The sequence below is a fragment of the Alexandromys fortis genome, unplaced genomic scaffold (genome assembly GCF_014885135.2).
Source record: "Alexandromys fortis isolate MF-2015 unplaced genomic scaffold, M_Fortis_MF-2015_v1.1 scaffold_222, whole genome shotgun sequence".
Classification (NCBI taxonomy): Eukaryota; Metazoa; Chordata; class Mammalia; order Rodentia; family Cricetidae; genus Alexandromys; species Alexandromys fortis.
In genome coordinates, this window is record NW_026068108.1 from 1,477,243 (window position 1) to 1,492,333 (window position 15,091).

The window sequence follows — 15,091 nt, forward strand, 5'->3', positions numbered from 1 at the left end:
GGGGATCCAATGCCCTCATGCATATATACATGCAGGCACAACACCAATGTGTATTAAATAAAAATAAATAAATCATTAAAAAGTATAAAAAACTTTAAAATTCCTTGATTGTGCTTTGACTCTGGGATACTGGCCACCGTGTGCTACCTTTTCTGACCCTTCCTTCCACACAGCCTTAGTTGTCTCATGCTGTTGAACAAGGGTGTTTGTATGGTTGAGGTGAGAAAGTTTAATTACATTTTTTGACTCAGTAAAGGATTTTCTTGTTTGATTTGTGTGTGTATAATGTAGGAAGTAGTGGAGGGAAACTCCTATCTTCTTGGGCCCTCACACTCTTAGACATGTGCACACACATGTGAACATGCATGTGTGCACATTAAGTAAATGAACTAATTAATTTAATCATTTCTCTAGTCCTGTGAGGGACATATTATAATATTCATGTTACAGACAAGGAAAATGATCCTCAGCAGCTAAAAAAATAATAAGTAGGGATCTGGACCTTGGCCGGACTCTGTGTTCTTTCTACTGTGTCACGCTACTACAAAGATTTTATCTTGTTTTGTGGGGTGAGGGTGTAAAACAGGATCTCTCGTGGCCCAGGCTGGCCTCAAACTTGCTAAAAAGCTAAGGTTAAAGACAAGCCCAGCCCTAAAAGGAAACAGCACTGAGACTAAAGGGGAGACAGAGCGAGGCCTTCATTTCCTGCTTTAGGAAGCAGTAACAGGAAACAGGATTATCAGAATGACTTAGCCAAACCTAGTAGGGATAATTGTGTTGCCAATGGTGACGTCCACTGAGTAGTGAGCCTTTCAGTGCGGTGACTGGTTTGTTTTTTTATCAGTCTGGCATCTGACCTACCTTGTCTTTCTAGGGTAAAGCCCATAGCTTGAAGCCAAAGGAGAAGTTGGCTGGCAGTCCAGTTCGCTCTTCCGAGGACGTAGGCCAGCGAGTCTATCTCTATGAGGGACTACTAGGTAAGAGACCGGTCAGAAGAAACCTGGGCTCAGCCATGGGAGCGGGGCAGCACCAGCAGCTGCCGCTTGGCCTTCTGCTAATATCAGTTCTGACTTCAGATGGCATGTCATCTGATTTTAAACTTCTTATTAAACTTCGTCTCAATATTTATTTATTTAATGGGGGTGGTATGTGCTGTGCATACAGGTGCAAGTCAGAGGACTTGTGGAGATTGTTTTTTTCCTTCTTACTCTCACGTGGGCTTCAGGGACTGAACTCAGGTCATCAGCCTGGACAGCAAGCACCTGTACCTACTGAGCCATCCCACCAGTCCAGATAGTATTTTGAAATCTGAACCAAGGAATCTGTGGGATAAGCAGGAGCTGAAAACTAGATGAATCTGGGTTTTGGTACTAATCAACAGGCTATGTGTTTCTGTCTCCTTTCTTTCCTCTTGCTACCATGTTCCTTCCTGCTCACAAATTGGCAGGAAGGGACAAAGGATCGATGTGGGACCAGTTAGAGGATGCTGCTATGGAGACCTTTTCTATAAGTAACGGCTTTTCTTTGTGTGCTGTGTTTATTCTTCATGCTTGGGAAGGGCTGGGCCTTGCTGGAGGCCTTTGGGGTTGGTGGCAAGCGCATTAGATCTGGGAGAAAGGTTTGGTTTCCTTGCCCTGGAGTTTGGAAAGGCCTTGTTTTATCTGGGACTTACTAGCTTTTCATTTGGCAGCCATATTCTTGGAATGTTAAATAGGCCACACACCGCCCCCCCACACACCCCCAGGAAATAACATTGTTCCATTCAGGCAAAGAGCGGTCCACTTTATGGGACCAGATGCAGTTCTGGGAAGATGCGTTCTTAGACGCCGTGATGTTGGAAAGAGAAGGGATGGGCATGGACCAAGGTCCTCAGGAAATGATCGACAGGTATGGGACTTAGGAAAGATGAGACTATCCCTATTCAGTTCTTCCAGCTGTGTTTTGTGGTCTCCAACCTGAGAACTAACTTGTACCTGGTCTTCTGCTCAGGTACCTGTCCCTGGGAGAACATGACCGGAAGCGCCTGGAGGATGATGAAGATCGTTTACTGGCCACACTTTTACACAACCTCATATCCTATATGCTGCTGATGAAGGTAATGTTGGCTTTGCTGATGCCCGCTGTCACTGGTGCTTGAAGAGCAAGGCTTATTCTAGTGCCTAAATTCTGGGATGGCTGGGAAGCTGTCAGAGTGTCTGACTGGCGCTTTCTTCCTAGCTGAGAGTCCAAGGCCTCTTTGCCAGCTTGCATACTATTGGCTTAACTTAGTGGCTGGGTTTTTGTTGGTGAATGTTATAAAATAAATTATCACTTGTTTCTTGTCTACTTTGAATTTTATATGTGCTCTTTTTGCTAAATTGTTTTAAGAGGCAGTAGAGCTCCCCACAGAATACAACTGATTTAATTCATTTTCTAAGCCCTCCAGAGGCTCGTAATTTATCTTCAGCACCAGCCCTTTGTCATACATAATTTCCTATTGCTGGAAAAATCTGCCTAACTAGGCATGGTAGTTCATGCCAGAAAACAAAGCACTTGGAAGATAGAGACCGGAGAAGCAGGAATTCAAAGCCAGCCTCGACTATAAGTTCAAGACAAAATAAAACTATATAAAATCTTGTCAAAAAGAAAAATGCCCACTATTAACAAAGTAATGATAAACCCTAATTTGAGTTGTGCTTCATGTCCTGCTGTGGGAAAGTATATTACCAAGCAAAAGAGTTCTCTGGGAGAGAATGGCTTTGGAGAGGTGGTGACAGGCAATGGCTGTGAGAATAAGGAATTTCTTCTTTTCTCCCTAGCCTCTAACTGGGAAGGGATCAAATGCCCAAATATGGAGATAGTTCTTTAAGTTTTTTGTCTTGACTGATCTTGTGTCTTAGTTAGGTTTCTGTTGCTGTCATAAGCATTATGTCCACATAGAACGAAAGGGCTTATTGGTCACAGTCCGTCACTAGCTGGAAACCAAGGCAGGAACCGATGCAAACACCACAGAGGAGCACTCTTGTTGGCTTGCTCAGACTGCCTTTTTTGTTTGTTTTGTTTTTTTTTTGTCTTTCGAGACAGGGTTTCTCTGTAGCTTTGGAGCCTGTCCTGGAACTCGCTCTGTAGATCAGGCTGGCCTCGAACTCACAGAGATTTGTCTGCCTCTGCCTCCCAAGTGCTGGGATTAAAGGCCTACGCCACCACTGCCCAGCTTTTCCTGCCACCTTTTTGTTTAGTTGGTTGGTTTTTGAGACAAGGTTTCTCTGTGTAGCTCTGGCTGTCATGGAACTCACTCTGTAGCCCAGGATGGCCTTGAACTCACGGAGATCCACCTGCTCTGCCTTCTGAGTGCTACTACTACCCGGCTCAGTCTGCTACCCCAGGACCATCTGCCCAGGGAGGGCACTGCCAGCAGTGTGCTGGGCTCCCTAACCCCAGTCATTAATAAAGAATACCCCACAGGATTACCTGCAGGCCAGGCTGACCGAATCACTTTTCTCAATTGAGAATCCCTCTTCCCAGAAGAATCCCCTCTTCCTAGCTTGTGTCAAACTGACAGAAAACAAATCAGCATTTCCTGTAAGGTTTCCTCTACGGTTGAGTTCCACTGGATAGAATACATAGTTGATAATGTTCTGCCATAGTCAGTGAAACAGTTCTTCAGAACTTCATTTTTCTCAGATAGATAATGTGAAAACAGACATTTTGTCTCTGCCTCTGTTGGGAAGACAGCAGATCCTTTATTAAGACTCCTGTCTTGGCTTTCCAGGTGAACAAGAATGACATCAGGAAGAAAGTACGGCGCCTAATGGGAAAGTCCCACATTGGTCTTGTATACAGCCAACAAATCAATGAGGTGCTTGATCAGCTGACCAATCTGGTGAGCATACCAGACCATCCCTTGGGTTACCCCCATTCTGCTTGTCACCTTTCCCTACTGCAGGGCTTCCACATGAAACATTTCTGGCCCTGTCACTATGCATCCCAGTTAATCCCTAGTTTTGAGAAAGGGGCAGTAGTCCCGGTGAGGTTTTCTGTCCAGTGTTGGGACTCTTAAGTACTCCAGCTCTCATAGGATAGCAGTTTCTGTGGAAGGTCTGTGAATGTCTGCAGATCTACAGGATGAACTCTGTCTCACCACAACACTAAAATGCCTCTTTTAAGAAAACAAAACAGAAAACAGAGCCAAGCGGTGGTGGTACATAATTTTAATCATAGCACTCAGGAGGCAGAGGCAGGCGGATCTCTGTGATCCACTGTGGCCTCTGAGTTCGAGGCCAGCCTGGTTTACAAAGCTTTTTAGAAGTTGCCCTTTCCAATGCTCACCTGTGAGATGACATTTTCTTTGGCTTAAGCCATACACTCAATAGTTTGAGTGAAGAAGCAGATATGAGAATTTAACTGTTTTCTCTTTCTCCTTATGGAGACAATCTCTCAATAAGTAGTAGCTCTGCCTGTCCTGGAACTTGCTGTGTAGCCCAGGCTGGCCTCAAACTCACAGAAATCCTCCTGTCTCTGCCTCCCAAGTGCTATGATTAAAGGTGTTTGCCACCACGCTCAACTACATTTTTTTTTAAAACAAAGACAACTCTTGTTTCTTTTATTGATATTTATTGAGCTCTACATTATTCTCTGCTCCCCTCCCTGCCCCTCCTCCTCCCCCTTCAACCCTCCCCCAAGGTCCCCATGCTCCCAATTTACTCAGGAAATCTTGTCTTTTTCTACTTCCCATGTAGACTAGATCTATGTAAGTCTCTCTTAGTATCCTCATTGTTGTCTAAGTTCTCTGGGATTGTGGTTTGTAGGCTGGCTTTCTTTGCGTTATGTTTAAAAACCACCTATGAGTGAGTACATATGATAATTGTCTTTCTGTGTCTAGGTTACCTCACTCAAAATGATGTTTTCTAGCTCCATCCATTTTCCTGCAAAATTCAAGATGTCGTTTTTTTTTTTTTTTCTGCTATGTAGTACCCCATTGTGTAAATGTACCACATTTTCCTTATCCATTCTTCAGTCAAGGGGCATTTAGGTTGTTTCCAGGTTCTGGCTATGACAAACAAAGCTGCTATGAACATAGTTGAACACATGTCCTTGTGGTACAATTGAGCATCCTTTGGATATATACCCAAAGGCGGTATTACTGGGTCTTGAGGAAGGTTGTTTCCTACTTTTCTGAGAAATCGCCACACTGACATCCAAAGGGGCTGTACCATCTTGCATTCCCACCAGCAATGCAGGAGTGTTCCCTTTCCCCCACAACCTCTCCAGCATAAGTTGTCATCAGTGTTTTTTATCTTGGCCATTCTGACAGGTGTAAGATGGAATCTCAGAGTTGTTTTGATTTGCATTTCTCTGATGGCTAAGGATGTTGAACATTTCCTTAAGTGTCTTTGAGCCAGCCATTTTATTTTATTTTATTTTTTTTTAAATATTTATTTATTTATTTTGTATACAACATTCTGTCTGTGTTTATGCCTGCAAGCCAGAAGAGGGCACCAGAGCTCATTACAGATGGTTGTGAGCCACCATGTGGTTGCTGGGAATTGAACTCAGGACCTTTGGAAGAGCAGGCAATGCTCTTAACCTCTGAGCCATCTCTCCAGCCCCTGAGCCAGCCATTTTAGATTCCTCTGTTGAGAGTTCTCTGTTTAGGTCTGTACTCCATTTTTTTTATTGGATTATATGATCTTTTGGTGACCAATTTCTTGAGTTCTTTGTATATTTTGGAGATTAGGCCTCTGTCTGATGTGGGGTTAGTGAAGATCTTTTCCCATTCTGTAGGCTGTCATTTTGTCTTGTTGACTGTGTCCTTTGCTTTACAGAAGCTTTTCAGTTTCAGGAGGTCCCATTTATTAATTGTTTCTCTCAGTGTCTGTGCTGTTGGGGTTATATGTAGGAAGTTGTTCCCTGTGTCAATACATTCAAGTGTACTTCCCACTTTCTCTTCTATGAGGTTTAGTGTGGCTGGCTTTATGTTGAGGTCTTTGATCCATTTGGACTTGAGTTTTGTGCATGGTGATAGATAGGGATCTATTTTCATTCTTCAACATGTTGATATCCAGTTATGCCAGCACCACTTGTTAAATATGCTTTATTTTTTTCCATTTGATATTTTTTTGCTTCCTTGTCAAAAATCAGGTGTTCGAAGATGTGTGGATTGATATCCGGGACTTCTATTCGGTTCCATTGGTCCTTCTGTCTGTTCCTATGCCAATACCAGGCTGTTTTCAGTACTGTAACTCTGTAGTAGAGTTTGAAGTCAGGGATTGTGATGCCTCCAGAAGTTCTTTTATTGTACAGGATTGTTTTTGCTATCCTGGGTTTTTTGCTTTTCCATATGAAGTTGAGTACCGTTCTTTCGAAGTCTTTGAAGAATTTTGCTGGGTATTGCGTTGAATCTGTAACTCTTATTTATTAAATTGGATTTTGATTTGTTTGTGTGCATGTGTGTCAGAGGGCAGGCTGCTGGAGTTCTCTCCTACTGTGTGGGTGCCAAAGATCAAACCCAGGGTGTCATGTTCCTTTACCTGCTGAGCTATTTTGTCAACACTTTTTTATTTTGTTTTGTTCTATTTTATTATTGATGCAGGGCTCACTGTGTAGCACTGGTTGGCCTGGGACTCAGTGTGTAGGCCAGGCCTGCTTATGCCTCTTAAGTGCTACTATTAAAGGTGTGTACCTTATTTTTATTTATTTTTTTTTACTTTTGTTTTTTTTTGTAGCTTTGGAGCCTGTCCTGGAACTAACTGTATAGACCAGGGTGGCCTTGAACTCACAGAGATCCGCTTACCTCTGCCTCCTGAGTGCAGGGATTAAAGGCTGCACCACCACCACTTGACTTTTTTTTTTTTTTTTTTTTTAAGAAGAAGGGGAATTCCTGGTTCTTAGTTTGCTAAGTAAGAATGGTCTTCTTAAATTTCTGATCTTCTAGCCTCTACCTTCCAATGTGGAGATCACAGGAATGCATCAGGGCCAGCTCCTCCCTCTCTGTTCTTTATTTTTTAATGGTAGTTTTTTTTTTAATTAAAGATTTGCTTATTTATTATGTATATGGTGCTTTGACTGCATGTCTGCCTGCAGGCCAGAAGAGGGCGCCAGATGGTTGTGAGCCACATGTGGGTGCTGGGATTTGAAACAGGACCTTTGGAAGAGCAGCCAGTGCTGTTAACCTCTGCGCTGTCACTCCAGCCCCTTTAATGGTGTTTTTTTTTTAAATATTTTATTATTTATTATGTATACAATATTCTGTTTGTGTGTACGCCTGCAAGTCAGAAGACTCCATTACAGATGGTTGTGAGCCACCATGTGGTTGCTGGGAATTGAACTCAGGACCTTTGGAAGAGCAGGCAACGCTCTTAACCTCTGAGCCATCTCTCCAGCCCTTTAATGGTGTTTTTAATGTAACCCAGGCTGACCTCAAACTTGTGATCCTCCTGCCTCAGCCTCTTGAGCGTGTGGCACTGTGCCCAGCTCAAAAACGCAGCTACTTTCTCCTAAGCCAAACATTCAAGAGATTTTCAAATAGTTAACACATTGCTATTCTTTTTATTTTTTTATTTTATTTTATTTTTTTATTTTCAAGACAGGGTTTATCTGTAGTTTTTTTTAATTAATTAATTAATTTATTATTCTCTGTAGTTTTGCAGCCTGTCCTGGAACTAGCTCTTGTAGACCAGGCTGGCCTTGAACTCACAGAAATCAACCTGCCTCTGCCTCCCAAATGCTGGGATTAAAGGCGTGCGCCACAGCCCGGAGATATTCTTTTTATTATTGCTGTTATTAGGAGAAATATATTTTGTAAAAGGTATGTTCTTTTTTATATGCTTGGCTACCAACAAATTATTTTAAATGAATTAATAAGCATTAAATTTTATTTATATTTCTAGACTAGTGAATATAGCTATAAGACACATAAATAGAAGTTCTTTGAGATTTTCAAGGAGGCATAGGGACCCTGACTCTAAACAGTCCTTGGTTCTTCCCAGTGGCCATGGCGAGCAGATTATGCTGAGTGGTGGGCATTGTGGCGCACACCTGTAATCCCAGCACTCAGACGGGTGAACTCTGTTGAGTTTAAGGCCAGCCAGGACTACACAAACCCTATCTGGGGGGTGGGGTTGTGCTAAGGAAGCTGTTGGGAATTTAATTGCTAAGTGAGACATTTTTATTCAGATTTGTGTGTAAGAGCAACATCTGAATGTTTCTAAGTATCTCTTTTTCCTTAGAGTGGACGTGATCTCTCCATCCGGTCCAGTGGTAGCCGCCACATGAAGAAGCAGACTTTTGTTGTACACGCAGGGACAGACACAAATGGAGATCTCTTCTTCATGGAAGTGAGTTCTGGTTTCCTGTCAGACACAAGAAACCCTGAACCAATGCTAGGCTTTATTTCCTATTTAATCTTATTTATCCTCACAATCTGTTTATGATTAATTGATCAAGTTATTATGCAAATAGTTGAATAACTAGATGTTTCCTCACCATGTCTTTTTATCAGGATTGGATGTGTGACATAATTGCATTGCCCGTGAATAGGAACAGTTATTTTGCTGAAGAAATTTGATTTCTGCCTTGAGGGCATCTAGACCCTTTGGTGATCACATCTCCTGGCATATTTCTCGATCGCTTGTATTTCATATAAACTGTTAGTCCAGCAGAGATGCTTAATTTCAGATTCAACATCTCGGCAAGAATATTTTCTAACTATATATTTACTTATTGTGGCTTCATAGGTTCACCTCTGCGTTTATAGGGTTCATCTGTGTCTCCTTTTAAGTGTGCATGGGGTGTTTATGACACAGGTCTCACCATAGCTGAACTGTGTGTGTGTGTGTGTGTGATGTTGCTGTTAGCCCTCAGCTGTGAGAAACACCTGGCCAAGTTCTGATGTCTGCGGGGATATCTTGCTTCCTCCTCAGCTACACTGACATACACACTCCTGCTTCAGAACAGGAGCTATGTGTCCCCTACACTTCTGACTCAGGCACCTGTGTAAGTGGTACCGTTTACTATAATAAGAGATAGAAGGAGTACCTGCCCAGGAGGCGCTGGGGTCTGGTTTGTATGAGCAGTGCTTCAGGTCCTGTATCTGCGATAGTTGGGCAGGAGCAGAGAAGAGAGGGCTTGGAGAGAGAAAGATTCAAAGAGCATCAATATGTTCATTCATTGCTTGTGTGTGGATGTGTGGACCGCCACATGTGTATGAGATCAGAAGATAACGTCGTAGAGCTGGTTCTCTCTTGGTCCATATTTACGTGGGTTTGGGGAATCAAGCTCAAGTCTCCACACTTGCTTAGCAAGCTCTGTTACTTGCTCAGGCATCTCACTTCTCCTAATTATTATATTTTCATATCATAACTAGATTGTCAAAGCAACTAACTGGGTACTTTCTGTGTGCAAGTGCTCTATTGTTGAGCTACATCCCTAGACCTGGCTTTGATGCACATTAAGAATTTTATGCATGGGCTGGAGAGATGGCTCAGAGGTTAAGAGCATTGCCTGCTCTTCCAAAGGTCCTGAGTTCAATTCCCAGCAACCACATGGTGGATCATAACCATCTATAATGGGGTCTGGTGCCCTCTTCTGGCCTGCAGGCATACACACAGACAGAATATTGTATACATAATAAATATTTTAAAAAAAGAATTTTATGCATGTTGGATGATGGTGGTGCACACCTATAATCCCAGCACTCGGGAGGCAGAGCCTGGTCTACAAGAGCTAGTTCTAGGACAGGCTCCAAAGCTACAGACAAACCCTGTCTTGCCAAAAAAAAAAAAAAAAAAGCATACAAAGGGTACCTTGCTTCTCAACACTTATCATCCCTAATTGAGTAATTTTATATAATAACCATGTGTCACTTATGTAATTTAAAAGTAAGTACTTTATAGGAGTAGAGAAGAGCTAAGAGTCGAAAATTTATTGGCTCCAACTTTTTCTCCTTGGTTAAGCCTGCCCTGTGTTTGATAACAGAGCTGATTTCTTCCCATGACTGTAAGATGGAGGCAGGAGATGCGCTCTGAATCCTTGGCCTAGAGAGCAAACAGGAGGAGACACTAACTGATGGGAGCGTGCCTCTTTGTACACAGGCTTCGTTCAGAACAGTGTGTCCAGGGCCTAGAGAGAAGGCTCAGTGGTTAAGAGCAATGCCTGCTCTTCCAAAGGACATGAGTTCAATTCCCAGCAACCACATGGTGGCTTACAACCATCTGTAATGAGATCTGGTGCCCTCTTCTGGCCTGCAGACATACACACAGACAGAATATTGTATGCACAATAAATAAATAAATATTTAAAAAAAAAAAAAAAAAGAACAGTGTGTCCAGCAGTTCGGTGCTTATGGTCTCCCCTGGGGAGGGACCCTGAGGACTGGGTAGGAAACAACCACGGGGCTGCTCCTGGGTCAGCGTGCTGTCCTTTCCCTGTGGGGCACATGTAGTGTGGCCTGGGACGGGAAACTCTCAGAGCCCAGAACCACTGACCTTTGCTGCACGTGTTTCAGGTGTGTGATGACTGTCTGGTGTTACGTAGTAGCATTGGCACCGTTTATGAACGCTGGTGGTACGAGAAGCTCATCAACATGACCTACTGTCCCAAGACCAAGGTCCTGTGTCTGTGGCGTAGAAATGGCTCTGAGACCCAGCTCAACAAGTTCTATACTAAGAAGGTACTCAGGTCTCTGTTTGAGATGGGGATTGAATGGACATTTAGTATTAAGTGCTGAGTTTCTCACTGGAAAGTTAAAATTCAAAAATCCACACCTCGGGCCATACTTTAGCCTCCAGCTCATGTGGAGTAGCTTATGCTGGCCCCGAGTCCTGGCATTGACCTCAGTCTTGGGTAGTAGCAGCAGCCTAGAGCAGGGAACATGGAACCCTGGAAGGATTCCTCTCACAGGACGTCCCCTCCCTGTGCTGCAGTGTCGTGAGCTGTACTACTGCGTGAAGGACAGCATGGAGCGTGCCGCAGCCCGGCAACAAAGCATCAAACCCGGTGAGAAGCGGTTGGCCCCCCACAGTACCCTCTCCTGACCACAGACACCAGCTTAGGAGGTTGGACTGTGGGGCTCTCCATCTTGCCAGTTAGCTGACACCTTCCCCCTCACCACAGGGCCTGAACTAGGTGGTGAGTTCCCTGTGCAGGACATGAAGACTGGCGAGGGTGGCTTGCTTCAAGTCACCCTGGAAGGGATCAACCTCAAGTTCATGCACAACCAGGTAGGTACAAGCAACAGAACAAGGCTCCTGGCCCCAGTGTTTTGCCTATAATAAGATCAGTTTCCAGGCTCTCAGTGCTCTCCCAGTGAGCAAGGGAGTGCCTTGGGCCAGAGAGAGGTGAATGCTGAACCAAGAGAAAAACCAAAGGGGAGGGCACAGTGACCTTGGTGAGACACCAGGCTTTGAGCAGATGCAGAGAGTGAGAGCGGGTGGCTTGCTGCCCGTCCACTCCCCACACAGTGTGAGTGAGAGCGTCTCACTGGCCCCTTCTGCGTGTCTCTGCCTTCCTGTATTCCCAGGGTGTGCTTTGCTTGGTGGTGTTGCTTTGAGAGACGAGACTGGCTGATGTCCTGTGTACTTCTAGTATGCCTGAACTGTGTGTGTGTATGTCTGTCTGTGTGTTTGCCTTTCCTCCTGCTGATTCTTGTCCTTTCTCTTCCTCTGGGTGTCCCACTCTGCCCTGCTCCACAGGCTCATGCCCTTCCTTTGCTGGGGAGTGCTTCAGGATCTTTTGTCCTTATGTGACTCCACCCAGGAGCTGACGTTTCTTTCTCCTCTTGGTCTTCTAACACAGTGCTACTTTTTCTCTCAGTGGACATTCCTTAAGCTAATTCCCTCTGAGGCCAGCGCATCATCCCAGGTCCGTTCCCGGCTCTGACTCCTCACACAAGTGCCTTTCCTCCCATCCCATAATGTTCCCAAGGCTCTGAACTAGGTCCCAATATGATTTCCTGAAGCCCCTGGCCGAGCAGCAGAAACTCAGGGGAGGTGAATATCTGACTTTGAGGTAGCTTTGTCCTTCCTTGCCAGTTTAGCTGGGAAGTTTAGATGTGACACGGAATAGCTAAGTGACTGCCCAGATAGCCTGTCCTGTCAGTGTATTTCCAGCCTGGGACCCAGTGTGCCAGTATACACATAAAGATCTTAGGGTAGTGCCTTTGTCTTCTTGGACCATCAAGGTGCTAGAGAGGTGTCTTTTTTTTTTTTAAATATTTATTTATTTATTATGTATACAATATTCTGTCTGTGTGCATGTCTGCAGGCCAGAAGGGGCACCAGACCTCTTTACAGATGGTTGTGAGCCACCATGTGGTTGCCAGGAATTGAACTCAGGACCTTTGGAAGAGCAGGCAATGCTCTTAACCACTGAGCCATCTCTCCAGCCCAAGAGGTGTCTTCTTATCCCATTCCAGTGCTCTCCCCTGCACCCCCTCCCCCACAAAAGAGAAGATGAACTCTTAGACACCCAGAAACCCTGCCCACCTCCTCGTCCAGTCCTCGATGTTCTCCATCCAGCTGTACACCATGTCCAAACTGCCCTTACTGGAAGGCTTGTCTCCTAGAAGTAACATCCTACAGAGTGATAGTGAAGACTGACTTCTGGGTCTGACTCCATGGTCTGAATTGATAATGGAACAATGGCTTGTGGGCCTGACCCATCTTCTGCCACAGAGCAGACAGCTGGGCGAACAGAGCTTTTGCCTTCCCAGTGTGGTTATGCAACTTGGAATAGCAGATGGGACCCGAGGCCCAGCTTTACTCATGGGAAGATCAGTGCTCTGGTCCCATTTCTTCCCATCTGTAAGATGGAGAGGATGCTGTACATGTACCAGGTAGATGAAAATGTATGAAATGCCAGCTAGTGCTCAGCACATGGTAGCTGTTGTCACCGCATACTTCCTGTCACCTCCCACCCTAAGGACAGTCTGGAGGGAGCTTTGCACCCGTGCCAGCCCTCTGCGCCGGAGGAGGATGTATGGAAGGGTAGAGACCTGAAGGGCTGAGCCGGAGATCCCTGGGGCACCGTGTCCCATGAGTGCTGCCCTGGGGAGAGGGTATGGGAAGTAGCCCAGGCCAGCACAGGGGCCTTTGGGTTGGGTTTGACCATTAAAACTAATGCCTTCGTTTCTCTCCCATGCTTTCTCCTCCGGCCAGGAGCGGAAGGTACTTGCCCTTTCTGCTTTCTTCGCTCCTTAGCGCTTTTGATTGTGTGTGTGTGGATTCTTATGTCCTCCCTTTGGGAACTAGGTTTCCTCTGGGGCATGGGGCCATAGCTGGGAGAGTGGGCTCTATGGGGCAGGGGTGGAGCCTCTGGCCTTACGCGCCCTCCTCCCTCCCTCTCTTGCAGGTTTTCATAGAGCTGAATCACATTAAAAAGTGCAATACAGTTCGAGGCGTCTTTGTCCTGGAAGAATTTGGTAATTACACTATTTTGCTCTTAGGTCTGGACTCACATGGCAGTAACTCAAACCTTGGAGCTCCAGAGGAGGGACTAGGGGATGAAAGCCTCTGTGGAGAGGTCAGGAGGGGCAGGAGTGATAGGGAAGAGAGGGAAGGATGAAGGCAGGTTAGCCAGTGACCCCCGAAGAGCAGGGAACCTTGGACAGGTTGAGTCTAGGGTGGCAGTGTGCAGCGCCCCTACCATGGTTGGGCCAGCCAGTGCTCAGAAGGTTCTGGGGCAGAGCAGATGGGATCCTCAAGCTCTGCTGTGTCCTGTTGCCTGCGGCTGTCTCAAGCAGCCTCCCCAGCACGCCCCGCTCTGGGTTCCACCCGGCCTCTGCTCTAGAGGAGGGCTTGAGGCACCATAGCAGACTCAGCTGAGGCCAGAGAAGCCTAGCGGGCCTCAGAGGCAGAAGGGGCAGGTGCCCCCCAAACAGGCACTGAGGAGTGGTCTAGTGGGGTCTCGCCCTGGGGCTTTGAGTTCCTGCTGTGTCTGTGCTTCATTCTTTTGTGCCCTCATCGCTGCTATGAAAACCTTCGCTCTCCAGCAGGTAAAGTGACCTCGGCTGGTGCTGCCTCTCCCCAGGCCCAGCCTGGGCCCTGTAGTGGGTAGGTGGGCTCCTCCAACAACCTAGCTGCTTTCATGGCCAGTGGTCCCCCCATCTCCCACCCTCTTCCTCCCCGTGCCCTCCCCTCGTGCTGGCTCACTGTTCTGAGTTCTCTTCACTGTGTACCCTTCTCTCTTTTGCCAGAGAGATACTTGGGGAGCTCTTCCAGCTCAGGAGAATGATCTGGGGCTTCTTACTCTGCCTTTGATGAGTGTATTTCATGCTAACACTGGGTTCCAGGGATTCTACCTCCCAGGGTCAGAAGAAGGTGTGGCCAACTCTCGTTCTACACCCCCCCAGGGGGCGGGGAGCCATCCCCAATCCTCCCAGTTTCACAAGCTGGACCTGGGGACCCTAATCCTTCCTCTGGCCGGGCATAGCCCCTGCATGGCTGGGATGGGGTGACTCCTAATCTGCATTCTGGGCTGTGAACATGTGTGTATTTGCCTGATGCTCTCATCCATCACCTTCACCTGGGTGCTGTACTCGCCTGTCTCTCTGCTCAGTGTGTCTGCTCCAGAGCCCCCGACGCTCTCCCTCACACGGGCAAGCTCGAGATCCTCCTGCCTCTCAGGGAAGGACACTTCCAAGTCTGTTACCTCCTACAACCTTGTGACCCTCTCTGTGGCGTTGTGGGAGGGAATGATATTTATCATGACTAGATTTGAGGGCTCTGGTGACAAGGACGAGTTCACGGGCATCTCAGCAAGGTGAGGCACAGGCTAGAGACCACTCTCCTCCCTTCTGCAGCTCCTCAACAGCCTGGACAGTGGCTGTAACCAGGCTGAGAACGGTCAGCCCTTCCACCTTGGGCACCCAGAGAAGTGTGTAGATCCCAGCTGTCAAGTAAAGAGTCACGGCAGACCTCAGATGCCTGTCTGAGGAGTCTGCCTGGACAGGGTGGCCCAATGCTGCTGGGCGCGGCCGCCTGCGGGAGGATGACGCTGTTGCTCTTAGTTTTGAACTTTCTGTTTTGTCTCTTGCCTGTCCGGTTTTAGTTCCTGAAATTAAAGAAGTGGTGAGCCACAAGTACAAGACGCCGATGGTGAGTGTGTTGCCCAGTGC

General features: G+C 46.3%; 1 protein-coding gene across 16 annotated transcripts in view; it reads left to right on the forward strand.

Annotated features, from left to right (window-relative positions):
* Window positions 1–15,091, forward strand: part of Madd (MAP kinase activating death domain) — a 41,847-nt gene that overhangs the window by 24,797 nt on the left and 1,959 nt on the right. For 10 of the 16 annotated variants that reach the window (XM_050124245.1, XM_050124246.1, XM_050124243.1 and 7 more), the window contains 10 exons: window positions 875–977; window positions 1,767–1,887; window positions 1,990–2,095; window positions 3,752–3,862; window positions 8,208–8,315; window positions 10,484–10,648; window positions 10,902–10,974; window positions 11,092–11,198; window positions 13,327–13,396; window positions 15,025–15,071. In XM_050124245.1, coding sequence (XP_049980202.1) covers window positions 875–977; window positions 1,767–1,887; window positions 1,990–2,095; window positions 3,752–3,862; window positions 8,208–8,315; window positions 10,484–10,648; window positions 10,902–10,974; window positions 11,092–11,198; window positions 13,327–13,396; window positions 15,025–15,071 — 1,011 coding nt within the window. The remainder of the gene's footprint in view (window positions 1–874; window positions 978–1,766; window positions 1,888–1,989; window positions 2,096–3,751; window positions 3,863–8,207; window positions 8,316–10,483; window positions 10,649–10,901; window positions 10,975–11,091; window positions 11,199–13,326; window positions 13,397–15,024; window positions 15,072–15,091) is intronic. The other 6 variants (XM_050124255.1, XM_050124258.1, XM_050124256.1 and 3 more) reach the window with 1 other exon arrangement.